Source organism: Aedes aegypti, chromosome 2, assembly GCF_002204515.2.
Source record: "Aedes aegypti strain LVP_AGWG chromosome 2, AaegL5.0 Primary Assembly, whole genome shotgun sequence".
NCBI lineage: Eukaryota > Metazoa > Arthropoda > Insecta > Diptera > Culicidae > Aedes > Aedes aegypti.
In genome coordinates this window covers 39,144,717-39,164,765 of record NC_035108.1, presented here as the reverse complement: position 1 = coordinate 39,164,765, position 20,049 = coordinate 39,144,717, and the positions used below count along the sequence as shown (strand labels likewise).

Sequence of the window (20,049 nt, the reverse complement as noted above, 5' to 3'; positions counted from 1 at the left end):
TATTCATAGCCCTTACGTACTGCTTATAAGCACAGGGTTTACAAGCACTGTAACATAGCGTTATATACCCATATATGGCTAATTTCAGAGATTGTCCCAAGTAACACCAAATACATCTTTTTGTGCAGCATTAACGATATATTGTTATATTGAAGCTTTATTTGAATATTATATAACATCTTGTGTTACATATGAGCTATAGTACAGTATTCGAAAAACATGTCATGCAATATCATGAATTAAAAAAACAAACAAACTGTCTAGGTATTGTTATAGCTTCATGAGGGTCAATATAACTTTATTTAGATTTAAACCACACATGTTAACGTTATCAAAACGTATGCGCTAAAAAAGTGTTTTGAACTAGTTTTCAATAACATTCAAACATCATGAAGATGCATTAACATCAGGCAAGTTGTTCATATTGACCCCGGCCATTCTAACCCACTCCCGTATGCCGATCAAAGTTTTGAATCTTAATTTTTAAGGTGACGAAAAGACAATTTTCAGCTGGTATAAACTATACAAACCATTTTACACCTATCAAAGTGGAGGCTATCTAAGCACTTCGCACGACTTTTCTACACTTTTACAATCAGACACACGATGTTACAACTGTATTATAATCCTATTGAAAAACATATTTGGGTGAAATACAGTCATTGTAAAGTTTGATGATTACAAGTTGCCTCACAACGTTCAATCAAAAAAACATATGTTTCTGATGCGTATTGAATACGTTGATTATACAAGTATATGACTTTACTACCTTTCTTGAAAATGAGTTGCTAAGTAAAACGTCAGTAGCGCATTATTAACACCTGTTTGAGCCAACTTGATGGTTTGAGATTTATGAATGTTATTTTTACGTCTTAAATACGTTGTTCAAACTAACTATACAAGCGCTTCAGTTGCCACGTGGCACGTACGAATGCATAGTAAAAATTTGTCGGGGGCAACATTGACGGTCCAAAAAATTGCCACGGCACAGTATATAAAGTCGTTTGATTTATGCTGTCCGAATGTTTATTTGAGAAGTTAGCGCAATAAACACATTGTGAATATACACAAATAGTGTGTTATTCAGGGTAGTTCGATTGATATTAATGTGGATGCTACTTAGTAACGTAATTTTCATAGTACAGTTTAGAATATTTAATCGATAAACATCCGAACATTTTTTGACGGCACTTCAGGCTTCGTGAGGAAGACACCATATTGTGTTTCTGACATTTGGAATTGATCCGCTGCAAAATTCTATGATGGCACACATATTTTTAGGATAGTTTGTTTTGTTTTTCCATTTCATTGAGGCGCATGAATTTACAATTAATAAAATTGTGCATTTCACAATAAATCTGGAGCCGCACACAGTTTGAGTACACTATTGGGAATTAACAGAAGAAAATTTAATAATCACCATAAGCAATTCGTGAAGAGAAAAAAAAATCGCTTTCATTATTTTGATTTTGTTTTGAACTGATGCTATCAAAACAAAAATAGATGTAATTTGTAAAACAATACATCTTCTTAGCTTCAATATAACTAGTAAGTATTAGTGATGCTATGTAATACATCTTTAACACATAATTGTATGTTCTAATGATGTATTGGGAAACATCTTCTATGACATGAAAGATGTTTTATAAGCCGCCATTTTTTGCACTGTTTCGGTGATATAAGTGTACAAAATAAAGTCCATATTCACCACAAAACATACCAATTTGTATGAATCAAGTATTTTATTCATTTATAAAACAAGTTGTGTTACTTGGGGTGGTTCATAGTGCCTGAAAGCATTTAATTTTTTTTTGCTGCTAGTTGGCACTAAAATGCCGTTGAACAGCTCATTTACCGCTTATAACAGTTCTTGCTTATTACCTGGGTAGTATAAAACGGTCAAAATTTAACTGGAATTTTTTCATTGATGATGATGATGATGATGATGATGATTATTTAGCCACCATCAGCGCAAGGATTACCTATGGCTGCAGAATCATACCGGGATGGTATGATCTACCTGATGGTTTGTTGTAGCAGGGCTAGTTAATATCTTTGAAGACCTTTGGAAGACAACACTAAGGCTGTTTTCTCATGACAAAAGGCTGGCGACCCCACGCACTTTCATCCAGTCAACAGTTCAATTAACTCCCTTAGGCTCCCAAGCAGCACAGTTTGTTTCAACTCAAGAATAAAATAATCTCTTGAAACTGATCCAAGTTGTCAATGGTTGAAAATATGACTTTCAATTGCACTGAATAGCAACGCAAAAAGCGCAAGAGGAGGAGTCTGTTTCATATTTAAGTTATATCGAAATTGCTTATTTGTGGCAAAATACTGAGAGAAAAAAAAAATGAAAACAAAAATATGAACGAGAACCAAACTTCCGACCTCAAGATCACCAATCTTCTCCTCTACTCACTACTCCACCAGCTCTTCGAACAATTGCTTCGCCAATGCACTATAAAAGCGACCACATGGCCCATTAATCAAAGCTTGTTTCTTATAACTTTACTGCACCCTTCGGAATACAAGTTCATTACTGTCGAAATTAAACCACGCCTGCAATAATCTAAACTTTTTGCAAAAACTTTCGCGCAACATATGAGAAACACCATTCAAACAAACAAACTGTTGCTAGACCATGTTTTCGTTGTTAGATGAGACGAAAGGTGCAACTCAACCATATTGCAACTCGATTCAAACAAACAAACTTCTAGCGGTCATACACGTAGTTTAGTGCAACTTGGTCGCAACTGGGATGAATCTTCTTGAGTTGTGGGTATGGAAACGAAAATTGAATGGAAGTTGCGGATGCTTTAAATGAAAGTAATTTGAAACATAACATTAAAACCGGCATTTTGGGAGAAGTTTCAAGAGTTTGTTTGAAAAGTTGCTGGAAACATCTTGACAAACTTGACTTCATTGCTATTTGCAAAGGACATTCGCAGCAAATCTTGTCGTTTCAAAAATGTTGAACGTCAAACAAGAAGTGAAATGCATGTTCATTGGAACGGAAATGAAACTTTATGAGCCTTGATATTGAAATGCAACCGAACTAGAACCATGTATGTTACAGATGCTTTTATTGATACTCGATTGAAACATTTGATCATTGAAAGCATCTCTTTGGAAGATGTTTTGTGTGCTACTTGGGCTACCCCTCCCCAATACCCAATATATAGTAATATATCATACATAGTGTTAATAAAGTATCTAACCGTAAAATTATACAAATAATGTTAGTGTGACTACCGTTGTTACTAGATACCGTGATCATCTCTGCATCTCCAGGATGCAGGAAGGATTTTTGTTAGTGGGAAGGGTTAAAAAGTTACATGATCAGGGTTCACCTTGGTAAGTGATGCGACTCATGAAACTTTGATTTTAAATATCACTATTTTGTATGGCTTCATTATAAACGATGACAAATGTATGTCGTCACCTGTGCTGACGAACTATTCAAAAACAATTGTCAATTAAAAAAATAATTTATTTTCATTTGATGAGTGTTCATAAACTATGCCGACATACGGGGTGATTTATATATTTAATTCACAAGCATTGCATATCAAAAATCGATAAAAGGTAAAATATATATGCATGCTTTAATAAAAAATAATAAAAAAATAAAAATAATCAAAGCTAAAACTAATAATAAAGAATAAAAGGAAATAACAAGAAAAAATATACTTAACAAAATCCAATTAAAATCTTGATAAATTTCAAAGCAACTTCACTATTGGACACTTGATAAAACCCAGGAGTTTTTTCATTGATGAACATATAAACTCAAATACATGTTAAAGCTTTGGAAAATATGCTTAATTTGGTTCATATGTATTTTGAAATTCAACAAGCCAGACTGTAACTTAACTCTGGACAACAGACAAGCATGCTCCAGTGGCACAACCGAGAGACGTTCCTGACGAAAAGTTTCATTGGCTGAAGCGGGAATCGAACCCACACCCCATGGCACGCTGCGTTCAACTTCCTGACGATACTAACCACACGGCCACAAAGCGCAAATAATTCTGTTTTCCTAATATGAGAGTCGGATAATATTCTCGGCACTTTTGTTTCACTTAAGCGTCGTATTGAAAATCACTTTTTTGCAACATTTCAAACAATTTGACCAAGAAATACTCCCCATGTCAAAGTGAATCCATCTGAAAGTAGTTCTTTACCCCATATAAAATGGATTTTGTAGTTTGTTTTCAGATGATAAGTGTTTACTTATTTATGATTTTGCAACAATATTTTCAACATATAGAAGAGTAAAGAACTAACTAAGTACATCCCATATTCACTGGCCTTAGTAGTTTTCATCGGCCGAATTATCTGAAATTCTGCAGTAAGATGCCTTGGACGCAGCATAGTATTGCAAAATATAAGCAAGTAAAGTAGTAGTAGGCTTAAAAAAAGTACCAAGAAAAGTATCTGTCTCGTATTTTTTGTTATCTTAAAGTGCTCTACATTTTAAAGTGTTCTACGATAAACAACTTAAAGCAGAATCGCCTGACATTTTTCTATCGCACGATTTTATTTGAGATATATTGTATTCAATTTTGAAATGGGGACGGACCTGGTGTAGTGGTTAGAACACAAGCCTCTCACGCCGAGGACCTGGGATCGAATCCCATCCCCAAGATATTTATGAAATTTCAGTGACGACTTCCTTCGGAAGGAAAGTAAAGCCGTTGGTCCCGAGATAAACTAGCCCAGGGCTAAAAATCTCGTTAATAAAGATAGAAAAAAAAATGAAATGCTTCTATGATAATTTTTCTATAGACGTTTACTGCCCATAGAAACATAACTGTCCCATGTTGATTTTCGAACTAACACCTTTTTTCATTGCAACATTTATGTTTTAATATGCACTTCACTAGGCATATGAAAATTTAGTCACTTTGTTTGAAAATGTTTTGGAAAAATATGAAGTTGGTGCAGTCCCATATTGAAAAAAATAAAAGCATAACAGTCTCTATATGAACTTTGAACCCCAATAGCAACTGCAAAACTGGAATTATGTACAATTTTATATTTTTTACTGATCAATTTTAGCAAAATGAGTATTCTGCGGGGTGGAGCTAGATGAATATTGCATTCAAAAATTAACTAGAAAATTATGAACATTTGTATGAGAATGCAAACTTCAAACTTTGAGCGCTGTTTTCTCAATGCCTACTAATTCCATATGGGACAGTTATGCCTTTACGGGCAGTTTAGGAATATTGCTCTTCCCTGTTGCATTTATATCACTTTAGTGCCTCTTGTTCTGTCAACTTTTTTTTCTTATTCAATATGACCATTTCCTTCAAGAAAATAAACACAAATGTATGAAAATACAGTGAAAAAATTCATGAATCGATACAAAGGTTACAATACTCATCTATCATTCTGATCCCGTAAACAAATTTCTGAAGTATGTTTGATCTATTACTTGATAACTTCAATCTTGACCCATGGAGGTTTGACTCAAATGAAATCCATCACAGCTAGTTTGGATTATTATGATGAAGAGGTGATCTTGGTCTCTAGTAACAATGGAATCACATCAACAATCCCTCCCTTCCCGATGACCATAAGGACGTACCAGGCACTGTTATTGTCTTGATAACATATGAAATTCTCAAAAATGCACATTCGTTAGTTCCTTGTACAATTCTGGATTATTCTGGTCAATCACAGATTATTGTAGATTATTCTAACAATGTATCTTCTTCTTCTTTCTGGCGTTACGTCCCCATTGGGACAGAGCCTGCTTCTCAGCTTATCTTATCTCGGCTATTTGGGCCCCTATAATATTATATTTCAATATACAGGGGATAGGCAAAATGATTGAGATAGGCAAAATTTTGCCCAAATTCAAATGCTTATAACTTTATGAAAAATGGATGAAATTGGATGCATCTGGAAGCAGTCGACGGCAAATTTGGTCCAGTTTTAGGAACTTCATTGGCCATGCATATTGGCCACTGGACACCGGAGATGTTCCGGATTTTCTGAGGTCATGTCCAAATGTCATTTTTTCTGTCGCTTGTATTTTTGTGCGGTGTAAAGTTAAATAGATGTTTGCAATTTTCCTAGAAACTAGAACTAATAGGAAGTTGAATGCCACCGGACGCATTAAGATTGGTTGGAAATCTTCAGAAATATTTCCGTAAAACTGGTTCCGGAAAGCATGGTCAGTCATGTTTGTATTTCCAATCATGTAAATATTATCCGGAGCTATATCCAAGTGGACATCAACCTTAAAAATGATGTTTCCTGCAGCGTATTCAGAACCATTAGATGCACAGACCACTCTATAGAAGGTTCCAGGTGCCCTGGGGAAGTGGTCAATTAGGAACATATCTGGAACCATATCAATATGGGCATCAAACTTCATGATTTTCAAAGGTTATGCTTTCCGAAGCATTTCCAGCACCACCGGCTGCCATGACCTCTTTATAGTAGATTCCAGGTGCCCCGGGGATGTGGCCAATTCAAAACATGCCCTAAAACACATCAATATGGGTAAAAACATCAAGATTTTTGAAGGTGATGCTAATAGAAGTATTTATTTATTTATTTATTTATTTATTTATTTATATAGTTGGCCACATCTCTAGGAGCCCCTGGAATATACTATAGAGTGATTATTATATCTTGTGGTTCTGAAAATGCTCGCCATTTTCCAAGTCACATGGATCTTACTGTTTATGGTAGAATGTGATTCTAAACAGATGAACGGACATGTTCCGAATTGGCCACATCCCCCGGGGCACCTGGAACCTACTATAAAGTGGTTATGGCAGCCGGTGATGCTGGAAATGCTTCGGAAAGCATAACCTTTGAAAATAATGAAGTTTGATGCCCATATTGATATGGCTCCGGATATGTTCCTAATTGACCACTTCCCCCAGGGCACCTGGAACGTTCTATAGAGTGGTCTGTGCATCTAATCTAATCCGAATACGCTGCAGGAAACATCATTTTTAAGGTTGGTGTCCGCTTGGATATAGCTCCGGATAATATTTACATGATTGGAAATACAAACATGACTGACCATGCTTTCCGGAACCAGTTTTACGGAAATGGTCATATTTCTGAAGATTTCCAACCAATCTTAATGCGTCCGGTGGCATTCAACTTCCTATTAGTTCTAGTTTCTAGGAAAATTGCAAACATCTATCTAACTTTACACCACACAAAAATACAAGCGACAGAAAAAATGACATTTGGACATGACCTCAGAAAATCCGGAACATCTCCGGTGTCCAGTGGCCAATATGCATGGCCAAGGAAGTTCCTAAAACTGGACCAAATTTGCCGTCGACTGCTTCCAGATGCATCCAATTTCATCCATTTTTCATAAAGTTATAAGCATTTGAATTTGGGCAAAATTTTGCCTATCTCAATCATTTTGCCTATCCCCTGTACATTGTTAGAGGGGGCCAGATAGCCGTAGCGGTAAACGCGCAGCTATTCAGTAAGACCAAGCTGAGGGTCGTGGGTTCGAATCCCATCAGTCGAGGATCTTCTCGGGCTGGAAATTTTCTCGACTTCCCAGGGCATAGAGTATTTTCGTACCTGCCACACGATATACACATGCAAAAATGGTCAATCGGCAAAGAAAGCTCTCAGTTAATAACTGTGGGAGTGCTCATAAGAACACTAATCTGAGAAGCAGGCTTTGTCCCAGTTGGGACGTAACGCCAGAAAGAAGAAGAAGAATATTGAAAAATAAAAGTTTTTTTTAGGAAATGAATGTAATGTAAGGAATAATAAAGAATTTTTTTTTAAATTTTAGAATCAAGTCTTCATACCAAACTCTGTCGAATGATTGTTCTATGTCAGTGGTCACCAAACTGGTAAACTTTTGTGGGATAAATCTCATTTATTTATAGTCTGATATGAATAAAATTTACACAGCATTTTGAACATAACTTTAGTGTCAACATTTTCCAAATACTAAAAATCAAAAACAAAGAGATTAAAATTAATATCAATCCGATTGAAGTGAATTTCGCGAAAAACAAATCAAACTATTTATCTTAAAATATAAGATACCTACACAAGTATCTTCAACATATGTAATTGTTAATTTAGTTTAAATGTTCAACTTTGCTGAAGATACCATCAATATATTCCAATTTTTTATGGTTTGTGTAAATTTTGAAATTTATCAAAAAATTTACCGTTACTGCTTTTAACTCGTAAAAGAAATAAAAATGTTACAAATATATGTTAAAATTCAGGTTATGTTAAAATTCAGGTAAATCCTTAAAATCAAATTAGATAAAACCCTCTAAAATAGACTATTTTGTATTATTAATCGAAAAAGTTTAAAATACATTGCAATGTCAAATAGTGTAAGTGACATGTTGATCGAATTTGAGTAAAGTGTAGTAATAAAGCTCTGTTCCTAGCTTTTTAAAAGTATTTGAAGGTGAGTTTTTTTTTGCCATGAATTATTTTATATTAGCTAACATAATTCATTGAAAACTTGGCATTGTTTCTCTGTCACCTTATATCTTTGCCTCCCCCCCCCTGCTTTGATCATAAAGTTCCCAGAAATGAATTATCCGTTTTCATAGAAATAGTGTTTTTTTTGCAATCCCATTGAAAGCTATTAAAATTAATCCTTATAAATCTTGCGGTCCGAGACTTATTTTGAAATCGTTGAGATGGCCCGTGTACTCGGTTAGGCTGAGGACCACTGTTCTATGTTTAGAAGAGCAAGGCCAGTGGAATGGCCTTCAGATATGTTGGAACGAATCAATTTCGTTACACATAATAGTTGATGAGAAGTCAAATGTCCCTGTCGAAATCCTAACTGTTCATTGCCAAAAATTTAATTTTTGTTGATGTGGACCATCATTCTGTTCAAAATGACCTTATTAAAACGTTTACTAATGAAGGAAAGCAAACTGTTTGACGATAGCTGGAAGCTTCTGCAGATTTTTTGTCTGTTTTTAAAATTCTTGCAACCTTGGCATTTTTTCATTTGTCAGGAAAATATGCCAAACTGAAAACATTTGTCACGATGTGAGTTGTGGTAGAAGAACGGATTATCGAGTTTTGAGAAAATAAAAAAAGTAAAAATAGACTTATTAAGTCACAAATTTGAACATGTACAATTGCACCATAATTATACGAAAATGTTTTGCGTGATTGTACTGGGAATTTCTCTTATTGTACGACAAACAGAATTCGAGGAAAGCCCATAAATTGTTTTGGAGCTTCCGGATCGTTGCAAAAGACGTTAATCATTTGGAATTTTCGACACTTCAATTAGAAAAGGGTCAACAAAATCAATTTTCGATTTCGAAAACAGGATATTGGGTTTCGAGCGGGGGCCCTACGTAAGACACAGGTAACGAATGACCCCGGTCGACAAAACAATGGATCCATTACCTACATCCTACTGGAGCTCGAAACCCTTCGTGATGCAAACGATGTTTTCACCGAGGTTTCTAAATGTAATTAGCTGACAGCTTGCGAAAGCAGTGCAATCAAGTTGCCTCGAAATTGCACCTTTTTGTGTAACAAGCCCTAACGGGTTACAACCGTTCAAACCATTTTTCCGCCCAATCAGCAGTTGGATCACATTCCAAGTCGTACGTCATTCCGGAGAACAACGACGGCGACGGACCGCAGGGAACAAAAGTACATACCTACGCAAATCGCAACCGTCAGCTCCCTCGAAATACCATCGAAAAGCAGTATGCTGGCTGCTGTCACGTTGCAACATTGCTTGCAGTATGGTGCTTGCTTCCGGCCTCGAGTACACCAAGTATGCTCCAAACCTTAGTGACTGACGCCTCGGAAACCAGCAGGCAGTGCTGGAAAAGTTCGCATCACGAAGCAGCTCACGAGTGTATACCAACGCATAACAAACATCACAGACTCGGGATCTGGCTAGGTGTGAGTAAGCCCGCACCCGTCTGCTCGGGAGAACATGTCAAAAGAAGTAGCAACAAGCTCGCGAGCGTTTACTCGCGAGTAACCGAGCAAGGTGTGATTTATTATGGTTTTGACAGACAAATTAATTGTATAACCATCATATCGATAGTAAACTACTAGTTTGTAGTCAAAAGCCCTTGAAAACCATAAATCTCGGAGGGTAAGCAGCTTTTTTCCCAAAAGTACAATATGACAATGAGCAGCTCCGAACACGTTCGCGAATCCCTTTTTGCTTCAGTTACTCGGGAGTCGACAGATGCGAGTAAGCCAGCGCTCTGACGCTCGGGAGCGTTTGGTTTTGTTTTTGTTCCAGTTCAGATGAAGCGTTCGCCACTTTCCATCACTGCCAGCAGGTGCGAGCCACTGTCAAAACAAATTTGTAACATGTGTCGGAATCCCGCGGATCAGAACTACGTCAGGACAATGGTACATCAAATGAACTACCACGCAAAATGATTCCTCTTTTAAGGTTCTGCTACGGTGCTCCCTAGATCGTTATTATGAGAAAAATATCTCCATCACATCTGTATCTCTACTTTGTTTTCTATGGCAATGTTGGATGTCTGGATAAAAATAGAAAAAGTCGTAGAGCCTGTTTTAAATTTATGCCATTTGAATAACATATACATGTGTCTGGGTTCGATTCCTGGTCGGTCCACGATCTTTTCGTAATGAAAATTTTCTAGACTTCCTTGGGCATACAGTATCGTCGTACCTGCCACACGATATACGAATGCGAAAATGGCAACTTTGGCAAATAAAGCTCTCAGTGAATAACTGTGGAAGTGCTCTTAGAACACTACGCTGAATAGCCGGTTCTGTCCCAGTGGGGGCCAATGCCAAGAAGAAGAAGAAGAACCATAGTTAAAGTTGATTTCCATGGCTAACTCGATGGTCCCATGGATCGCAGTTGCATTGTGCATCTCGATACCTCCCTAATAGATACCTGATCCCTTCAGTAACGAGTTATTGAGTTTTGTCCAAATCTGCGGCTAAGCTATTGAAAACGACTGATGAGCACAGTATTGATTGACTTTTCTTTCGCTCTTTGGAACACCGTGACTGCATAACTCTCTAATCTCGGTGGGGTGGCATCGGACTTCGCTTTCGTGAATCAGCCTGGGCGTACAGCATGTGTGGCTCATTATCCTTCCCTGATCACTCCGTTTGTGATATGATACTGTGTTTCATTCATCAATGTCGTCGTGATGGTTTCGTTACAATTTCAACCATAGAATTTAATTCGGAGAACTTGACTCCCATTACCGCTTCGGGAGGTCCAGCCTCCTCCACAATCAACCTCCCCCAAAAGAGCATACAATATCTATTCCAAAGGCAATTCTAACTTGTTTGCTTTCTTTCTCAATATTTTCAGCCGAACGATATAAATAGGATCTGCACTCTACTTGCTGTTCATCATCATCATATTAGCCAATACTCTTGGCCCAGCAGATAACTAACGACCACTCCACCCCCACCCCCCTCTTGGTAACGCGTGGCGTGGGGCTCTTTGCGTTGAGCAGTGAAGCGGATTCCGTAAATTTAACCGACCGTGTCGTGGGTGGCCTCCATCATGAAGGAGGAATCAAACCCCAAGCCATCTCCACCCACTTCCGGCAGCGGCAGCGGAAACAGTAGCCTTCTCGAAAGGGGGGCTGCTGTTGCCATCGTCGGCGGCTCGCAGATTGCAGTCTTCCCCGGTGCAAGTGGGTTAACGGCGCTGCAGCGACCTCCGAGAACTATCTCGTGCACCAGTTATGATTCCGAGAGCGATGATTGCATGCAACGAAGTGGACCGTCCTCGGTGGCGACGACCACGGCAACCGAGCCCGGAGAGAAGCTGGACGCCAGTGCCAGCGCCGGGAACAACAGTGCTTCCAAGTAAGTCATGAAAAGGAAATTTTCAGAAATTTCCAAATGCTGTATACAGCTTGGTGGGTTCTGAGGGTAACTGTGAAATGTGGTTTATTATAAGTTTAGAATTGATTCGCGGTAAATCATTGATGGTGATTCTAGTTGGATATTTCTGTTTACACGGGGTCACACAAATGATTTCATAATGAACGAATAATGATTATGTTTACGATGCAAATTTAGCTTCGACAATGTTTTAGTATTTTTTGATCCCTTATCGATCCTTGTTTGGACCCGTTCCTTCGATTTTTCGTCGGACAAGTTAACGAAATCCAACAGTGGTAATCCTCCTTGGACATCGTCTTGGAAAAAATCTCTTAGAAGGTCTCTTCTATATGTTCACTGAATATGGTTACAATCACGAACAAAAGGAAGGGTGAATCTCTAAATTCACAAATTCCTTCCGAAGAAGTGGATTGTAAAACTTTCACTAAACTTGGAAATAACTGAAAAAAGGACGTTTCTCTGGAATGCGAACTTTCTTCCAAGGGTGAAATGGATATGTTGATAATTGCATCGAAATGAGCAATCAGTTCGATGCACTAGACAAATTTTCCGAGCATAAAATCGAAGCAGCCTCTAGCCTAGGCTATTTCATTCAAGTGAGGAAACAAAGAGTACCACCAATCATGGTCAGTTGTTCAGAATTTGGGGGATTCAGGCAGGAGATCTTGAACTGTACTCCATTAAGAGAATCAAGATTTCCTTCCAAATCTCAAAGATCAGAGACTGCCGAGATTCACCGGAAACTCGATAACAATCTTCTCCTCAAACGTCTTGAAGAAAAAAAGCACATTATTTTTCTTATGACGACAAAACTAAACGTTTGTCCAAGGTCGTCTTGTAAGATCGCTTGAAAGACTATTGAGAGTCACCTGAAGAAATCAAAATAGGAATAAATGGTTCACTTGGATTTTCCCTAGTTCAATTGGTCGGTGTTTAGTCAGACTGGACTAAGTGCTTCTTGGTGTGTTATAACCAACCCACTCTAACTATTCGAAGCAACAAAATATTTGCAATATTTACTGTAATGTCGAAGCTTGTCCAATTGATGAAACATCTATATCAAAATGGCATTGGTAAAATCAGAATTACAGGGGTCGTTGATTTACCTCTACAAGGCCAAAATATCGTCTAGTCTGGCATTCGTCGGAAAGGGCTTTCTCAAGAATATTATTTAGTTCACTTTAACAAAAGTGATTCGAATGATATAGAAGCTTTAGAAAAAGCAAGCAATGTCCGTGTAACATGGGAACAATTCCAGAAACCTGGAGGAAATTTCCAAAACCCTACTCAGTGCCCTCGGTGCCAAAAGTGGGGTCATGGAACAAAACATTACCGAATGGATGTTAAATTTATGGAGGTTCTTCTCACGCTAAGAACGTCTATCCTGCAAAGGAAGATACGAAAAAGTTTGTTTGCGCAAATTGCAAAGGCAACCATAAGTCTAACTTTTGGGAATGCATTTCCCGCAAACGAATCGTTGAGGCTCGTACCAGGCAGATGAACGGAAGTGTTTAGTGTAGTCTGAATTCCCCAGGCAGAATCTCCAACAATTCTCATTTTTCATTTAACGATCGCTTACTTAATAATCATACCCATCAGGGACATTACATTCATGCTCATTCACAAGCTAATTCTCTTTGGTCGGTTATCCAGCTGATCCAGCTGTCGGTTATACAGCTGATCGGGTTTTTTCTACTACTTCTTCTTGGAATTACGTCCTCACTGAGGTAAAGCCTGCTTCTCAGCTTAGTGTTCTTATGAGCACTTCCACAGTTATTAACTGAGCGCTTTCTTTGCCAAAGTTGCCATTTTCTCATTCGTATATCGTGTGGCAAGTACGATTATACTCTATGCCCAGGGAAATCAAGGAAATTTCCATTATGAAAAGATCCTGGACCGTCTTGGAATCGAATCCAGACACCTTCCGCATGGCTTTGCTTTGTAGCCGCGGACTCTAACCACACGGCTGAGGAAGACCCCATTTTTTCTACTAGTTGATTTCCTAAATTGACTTTTATATTGTGTGAACTACGCTTTCTACTAAAGGATCTAGAATTAGGTATATTTTTTTCAGGTTCAATTGATCGGCGTTAAGTCAGAGGGAACCAAGTACAAAACTTGGGAAAATTGGATTATTCTCTCATTAGATGCGAAATTGCCTTACCTCCGTTTCACTTTGACCAGATTTGATGGATGCTGTAAATTGCGACAGATATGTAACAAATTTACTTTGGATGATCAATAAAAATCGCTAAAGGTGTGCAGTCAGAGTGGACCAAGTGGACTATCCATCAATGAAAATTTATAAATACTACTTATTTCGCCCAGATAGCCGTAGCGGTAAACGCGCAGCTATCCAGCAAGACCAAGCTGAGGTTCGTGGATTCGAATCCCATCGGTCGAGGATCTTTTCGGGTTGGAAATTTTCTCGACTTCCCAGGGCATAGAGTATCTTCGTACCTGCCACACGATATACGCATGTAAAAATGGTCATTGGCATAGTAAGATCTCAGTTAATAACTGTGGAAGTGCTCATAAGAACACTAAGCTGAGAAGCAGGCTCTATCCCAGTGGGGACGTAACGCCAGAAAGAAGAAGAACTTAATTCGATGCATTTGATTTTGATTTTTTACCATTTACCATATTTGTATGGTTGGTCAGAAATTTAAACAATTTCTGTGCAGACAGAGCGAACCAAGAATCAAAAAGCAATAAACTGATTGATAATTGGATTTTTTGAGTCGTTTTCAGAGTCCGATGGATGTTTTTGGTAGTTCTATGGTGCATGTATGGAATGTCCTAGGATCCACTTAATGGACCAGTATGTTATGGCCGGTACTCAAGATTTTCACTTGGTCCACTCTAACTGAACCGCGTGTGTAGTAAAATGAGATGGATGGATATGGGTTATGAAAAGGGTCCACGTGGTCTGTAGGGATTTGAATTCTAAATTTGTAACCAACTCAGTTATTGGGTCACCAAGTGGCTCGGTAGCTTAGTTGGTAAAGCGCTCGTCTAGCATACAAGAGTCCTGGGTTAAAATCCCAGCCGAGCACGTGGATTTTTTTTATAATTTCACCCATAATTTGTCCATCTTTACCACGTGTAATGAGTTAATTAATTTAGCGTCTGACTATGACGTCATCATTATTACCATTGAGAAGAACCACGGATAAACCCCACCTCAAGTTGCACCCGCAAAACTTCAAGAGAACAAACGAAAAGCTTTTTACGCTTCTAATTTTTTTTACGCTTCTATTTTTTACGCTTACAATTCGCACTTCTTCTTCTTCTTCTTTCTGGCATTACGTCCCCACTGGGACAGAGCCTGCTTCTCAGCTTAGTGTTCTTATGAGCACTTCCACAGTTATTAACTGAGAGCTTACTATGCCAATGACCATTATTGCATGTGTATATCGTGTGGCAGGTACGAAGATACTCTATGCCCTGGGAAGTCGAGAAAATTTCCAACCCGAAAAGATCCTCGACCGGTGGGATTCGAACCCACGACCCTCAGCTTGGTCTTGCTGAATAGCTGCGCGTTTACCGCTAACAATTCGCACTTACGCTCCCTCATTTTAAACTCTGAATTCCAACTTAGCCTCCCTCTTTTTACGCGTAAAAAGAGGTTTAGCAGTAGTTGCACATTAGGGCGGTTGAATATTCAAAAAAGTTTGAAAGTATTTTGTTCTTATCAAAAACTCGTCCTTATATAAATTCAGTATTTCTGGATGCAAATTTAAATTCAAGAAACACTTATTCTTATAGTTACTTCAAATAATTAAAAAAAAGGCTCTTCATATCTATAAATCGCTCTCCGCCACTCCCCGCTTCGATATCTTGCTTAAACGCGCTTTCAAGACTAAGGAATCGATCGAAGAAGATTTAAAACCAGAATATGTATGAAAAAACAGCAATTTTGTTCTATGAGAACCACAAATGACAGTATTCAAAATAGAGTGTTTTATTCTAAATCATGTTATACTCTATTGCTTAAATGATGATTTAGGTAAACGGAATTTAATTTACATTTTATAAAAAATGATTAAATTTTTTAAAAATATTCCACATTATACTAATGCCCGTTCCGTGGATAACTGATAGGAAATCACTTTTCTAGTAATTCCTTTCAGTTTTGGTGTAATTCTTGATCATATCTTGCAAGACATTCATTATATTCCAAGACAACATTATTCCAATAGGTACATTCATGGAAGAATGAAAAGGTGTATTAGTTGAAATTCATCTTAGTTTTTGAACACTGCTGTTATCAATGTTCATGATATGAGATAAACATTTGGTTACGCGGAAAACGCCAAAATTGACAATCCAATTAATGTAAACTGTGTATATTGTATAAACTGGCTGAGGTTACAATCTTGAATCCTGAACACACTGGGTTTCTCTTAAAATCTTTGAATACTCTTTTTGAGAATATTCACCGCCTCCTTCTACCGATATAAACCATGCGGATTCTATCGGGAACCCACAATTGATCTCGCCAAGAGTCTGCCAAGAATCTCGCGAGAGATTCACTCAACATTCTTCGATTGTATATTTTCGTCATAAAATTTGCAGAATTCTGTATCAGACACAAATTTTGAACGAGGAATGCACAATAGCTGATACTTAGCACATATATTATGATACATAAATCTAAACTGAAAAGTCAACTGAAGTATGGTCAAATGGTCCAAAATGGCACTTTAAGGATTTGTGTCGTTTTCTCCCAATGAGATCAACATTATAACGCCATTCGAAGTCCTAACACTAACTTTACAATATTTGCTAGCTACCATCATGAAAACATTTCTTAAATTTAAGGTTTTTTACGGGTTCAAATCGTGTAGATAAGTTGGTTGAAAAATGAGGGTGGTTCAAAATGACCAAATGGATGGGGTAGGATGCCATTTAGTATGGAGAACTAGCAACCAAGTTTCTGCATGAGTTTGCTCTGTGGTATGGAAACGCTTATTCCATAATGAAATCATCGGAAAACCTTAATATTCTTCCTTCTGACGTTACGTGCCTACTGGGACAAAGCCTGCTTCTCAGATTAGTGTTCTTATGAGCACTTCCACAGTTATTAACTGAGAGCTTTCTTTGCCGATTGACCATTTTTGCATATGTATATCGTGTGGCAGGTACGAAGATACTCTATGCCCTGGGAATCGAGAAAATTTCTATCCCGAAAGAATCCTCGACCAGTGGGATTCGAACCAACGACCCTCAGCTTGGTCATGCTGAATAGCTGCGCGTTTACCGCTACGGCAATCTGGGCCCCAAGATGTCTCCTAATGCTTCTAAAACTCAAGTTACAATATTCCCACATAAACCAAAAGTTCTTTATTTGAAACTTTCAAGTAGACATATAGTCACGTTGAAAAGGGTTCCAAAAAATTCGTCAGATGAAGTGAAGTATCTAGCAATCATGCTAGATAAAAATTTAACTTTCAAAAATCACATTGAAACCAAATGTAACAAATATGCAACAGGTCTTTATCCCCTTATTAATAGAAAATCAAAACTTTGTCTCAACAACAAGCTTTTGATCTTCAAACAAATTTTCAGACCAGCCATGTTGTATGCTGTACCAATATGGACTAGTTGTTGTAATACCAGGAAGAAAACTAATCGTGCAATTTCAACTAAATTATATCTGACGTGAAAGTTAAAGATCTACTGCATCCTTGGTGCATTAGACCACAAAAAAGTTTGATAAATCATACTTTAAATGTCATGTAAACATCAATGAAACTAGTGTTTTATACAACTTTGGTGACCTGTAACTAAAAACTGTGACGTGCTGGAATATTGCTGAGAACGGTATCAGATTCAGCGACCCCAAATCTACTAGAGACACATAATATGATCCTTGAGACACGCTAAAATGTCAATTTTGTTTTGCTGTGTAACTGGTCAACATGCTATCAGCTATATCGCATCAATGGAATTCACTCAAGTTGAAAGTTGGTTGTCCCGAAATGGTTATGGAAAACTACCAGGCGTCAGTCTAAATATAAATGCATTAATTAACCTTTAAGAGAACTATGCATCTCGGAAGTAATCGCCTATCTCGATGCGTGTCAAACAACTTTCCTGAATGGGTCAAGGTATCGGGTTTTTCTTTGATAGCAGCACACAATGAAGAAGAAATGTCTCGGAGCTCACCGAAGAAAATACTCTCTATTTACTTGAGCTAATAGCATGCTCATCTGATGCTTATGAATATTTTTTCCTGTTCAATCCATTTCCATAATGCTCCTTTACAGCTTGCAAAATTTAGCGAGCTCCATTTCGTTTCCGACTTATTTTATTTATAAACTTTCCATTGTTGCTCTTTTTCCAAAAAAAAACGTCAGTCATTGTTGGAATGTATAACTGCCCAAAATCACTTATGAAAGCTCGCTGGTGAGTACGATTACGGTACGCCTTTTCCTACCACTCACATCGTCCCAACTAGAGGAAAAAAAATCCCAAAATTCGCGCGCCCATCAATCATTGAAACCGAATGCGAAAAGTACACGAAAAATCGCAATCATTCATGGTTGGCTGCCGCAATGCCGCCGCCGCCTAGGAGAGCGCTTATCATCATGTCCAGCGCAATTTCTCGTCCGACTCTCTATGGTTCGCTCCCGAGGACACTCACCCCCTGATCCGCCTCTATTTACCCTCGTCTTGGTACCACATCTTAGTAGTATTCAGGTGTTTTACCTACTGAACGAGAGTTGGTGAAATATTCCGAAAAGCCGTAAATCTGGGTGACATTGATCACCGTTGCACATGATTCCATTTCTTACAAATAGATTACTAATATCTACATAACACTGCGGAGAATGTTTTTATCTCTAGTATCAAAATACCGCTTTTTACTTAATCAACGGTTGCTGAAACCATTGTCGATTGCAAATATATCATAGCACGTTTAGTTTTTAGGATATTGGCTGCTGCAAATGCAAAATTTGACTATTTAAGCCGACTTGCATGCAAGTTTTACAGCTTGTATGACAATTTATTTGTTTAATTTGTCACAGAATTCAGACTTCAGTGTACAACGATACTTATCAACAAACCTTCTAATACTGTCAGTGCTCAATAGCTTTGTTGATGATTTATGCTTTTCTGTATTTTGCCATATAAGAAAAACGACGAACTTTGTATGGAGACTGAAAGCATGTTGAAAAAATCAATATAATCCAAATTTAATCTTGCAATTTCAACCAACTTATATATGAAATGAATATTAAAGTCCAATTTCGCAAGCTTGGTGGATCAGATCAGAAAGAAGTTTGATAAATCATATTTCAAATTTTATGTTAACATCAAGCAAACCAGTGTTTTACACAAGTTTGACGATCTGTAGCTTAAAATTGTGACGTGCTAGAACATTTCTGAGAATGGCATCAGATTCAGTAACCATAAATCTACTAGAGACACATAATTTGATCCTGTGTCTCAAGGAGCGAGTGTTCGATTCCCACTATGTTTTTTTTTTATCAAAATCTCATGGACGAAGACGTACCGAGCGATATCTGATTAGCGGTCAAATAAGCCACGCCACAATACGATGCATATTTTTTCTCGCCCCTCTGTGTGACTTACTTCCCCGGGCATTTATTTATACTATGGAAATCCTTAGTACATCTTCGTCGAAGGATTTCTTTCCAATCACACACCACAATACACGAAATATTAAGAAATGTCCTAAACGACCACATATAATTGAGAAAGTTAACAAAGTTTTTCATCCGTCCGGACTGCGAGAAAAAATTTGTACCGTGCTGCATCAATATCCGGACGCTTAAGCAGGGATCTATGTTCAAATTCTATTTTAAATAGATTATCTCTAGAATTAAACAATGTTTTATGTTGCAACATATAGATTCATATCTTATCTAAGTAACAATAAGGAGTTTTTGATTGAAAATTAAGATTTTATCATATGAATAGTGAAATAAAAAATTCTTGTCTTGTCCTTAAATCCGGACACCTGGAACAAGCCTTGTCTTGAAATCCGGACACTTGTGAATCAAAATTCGGATAGCTGTATAGCTTCATGAAATATTTTCGTAAAATACGTAATAAGTGTTTCTTTATCCAATTAAACTCCACCTTGTTATGTTATTGATGTACTCATTTACTCTACGTTACTCAAAAATATATAAAATATAAGTAAAT

At 37.6% G+C, this 20,049-nt stretch overlaps 1 protein-coding gene across 2 annotated transcripts in view; it reads left to right on the top strand.

Annotated features, from left to right (window-relative positions):
* Positions 1–20,049, top strand: part of LOC5579996 (aryl hydrocarbon receptor nuclear translocator-like protein 1) — a 333,517-nt gene that overhangs the window by 126,648 nt on the left and 186,820 nt on the right. For both annotated transcript variants that reach the window (XM_021840597.1, XM_021840598.1), the window contains one exon: positions 11,327–11,832. In XM_021840597.1, the coding sequence (XP_021696289.1) occupies positions 11,525–11,832 (308 nt within the window). In that variant the 5' untranslated portion in view covers positions 11,327–11,524. The remainder of the gene's footprint in view (positions 1–11,326; positions 11,833–20,049) is intronic.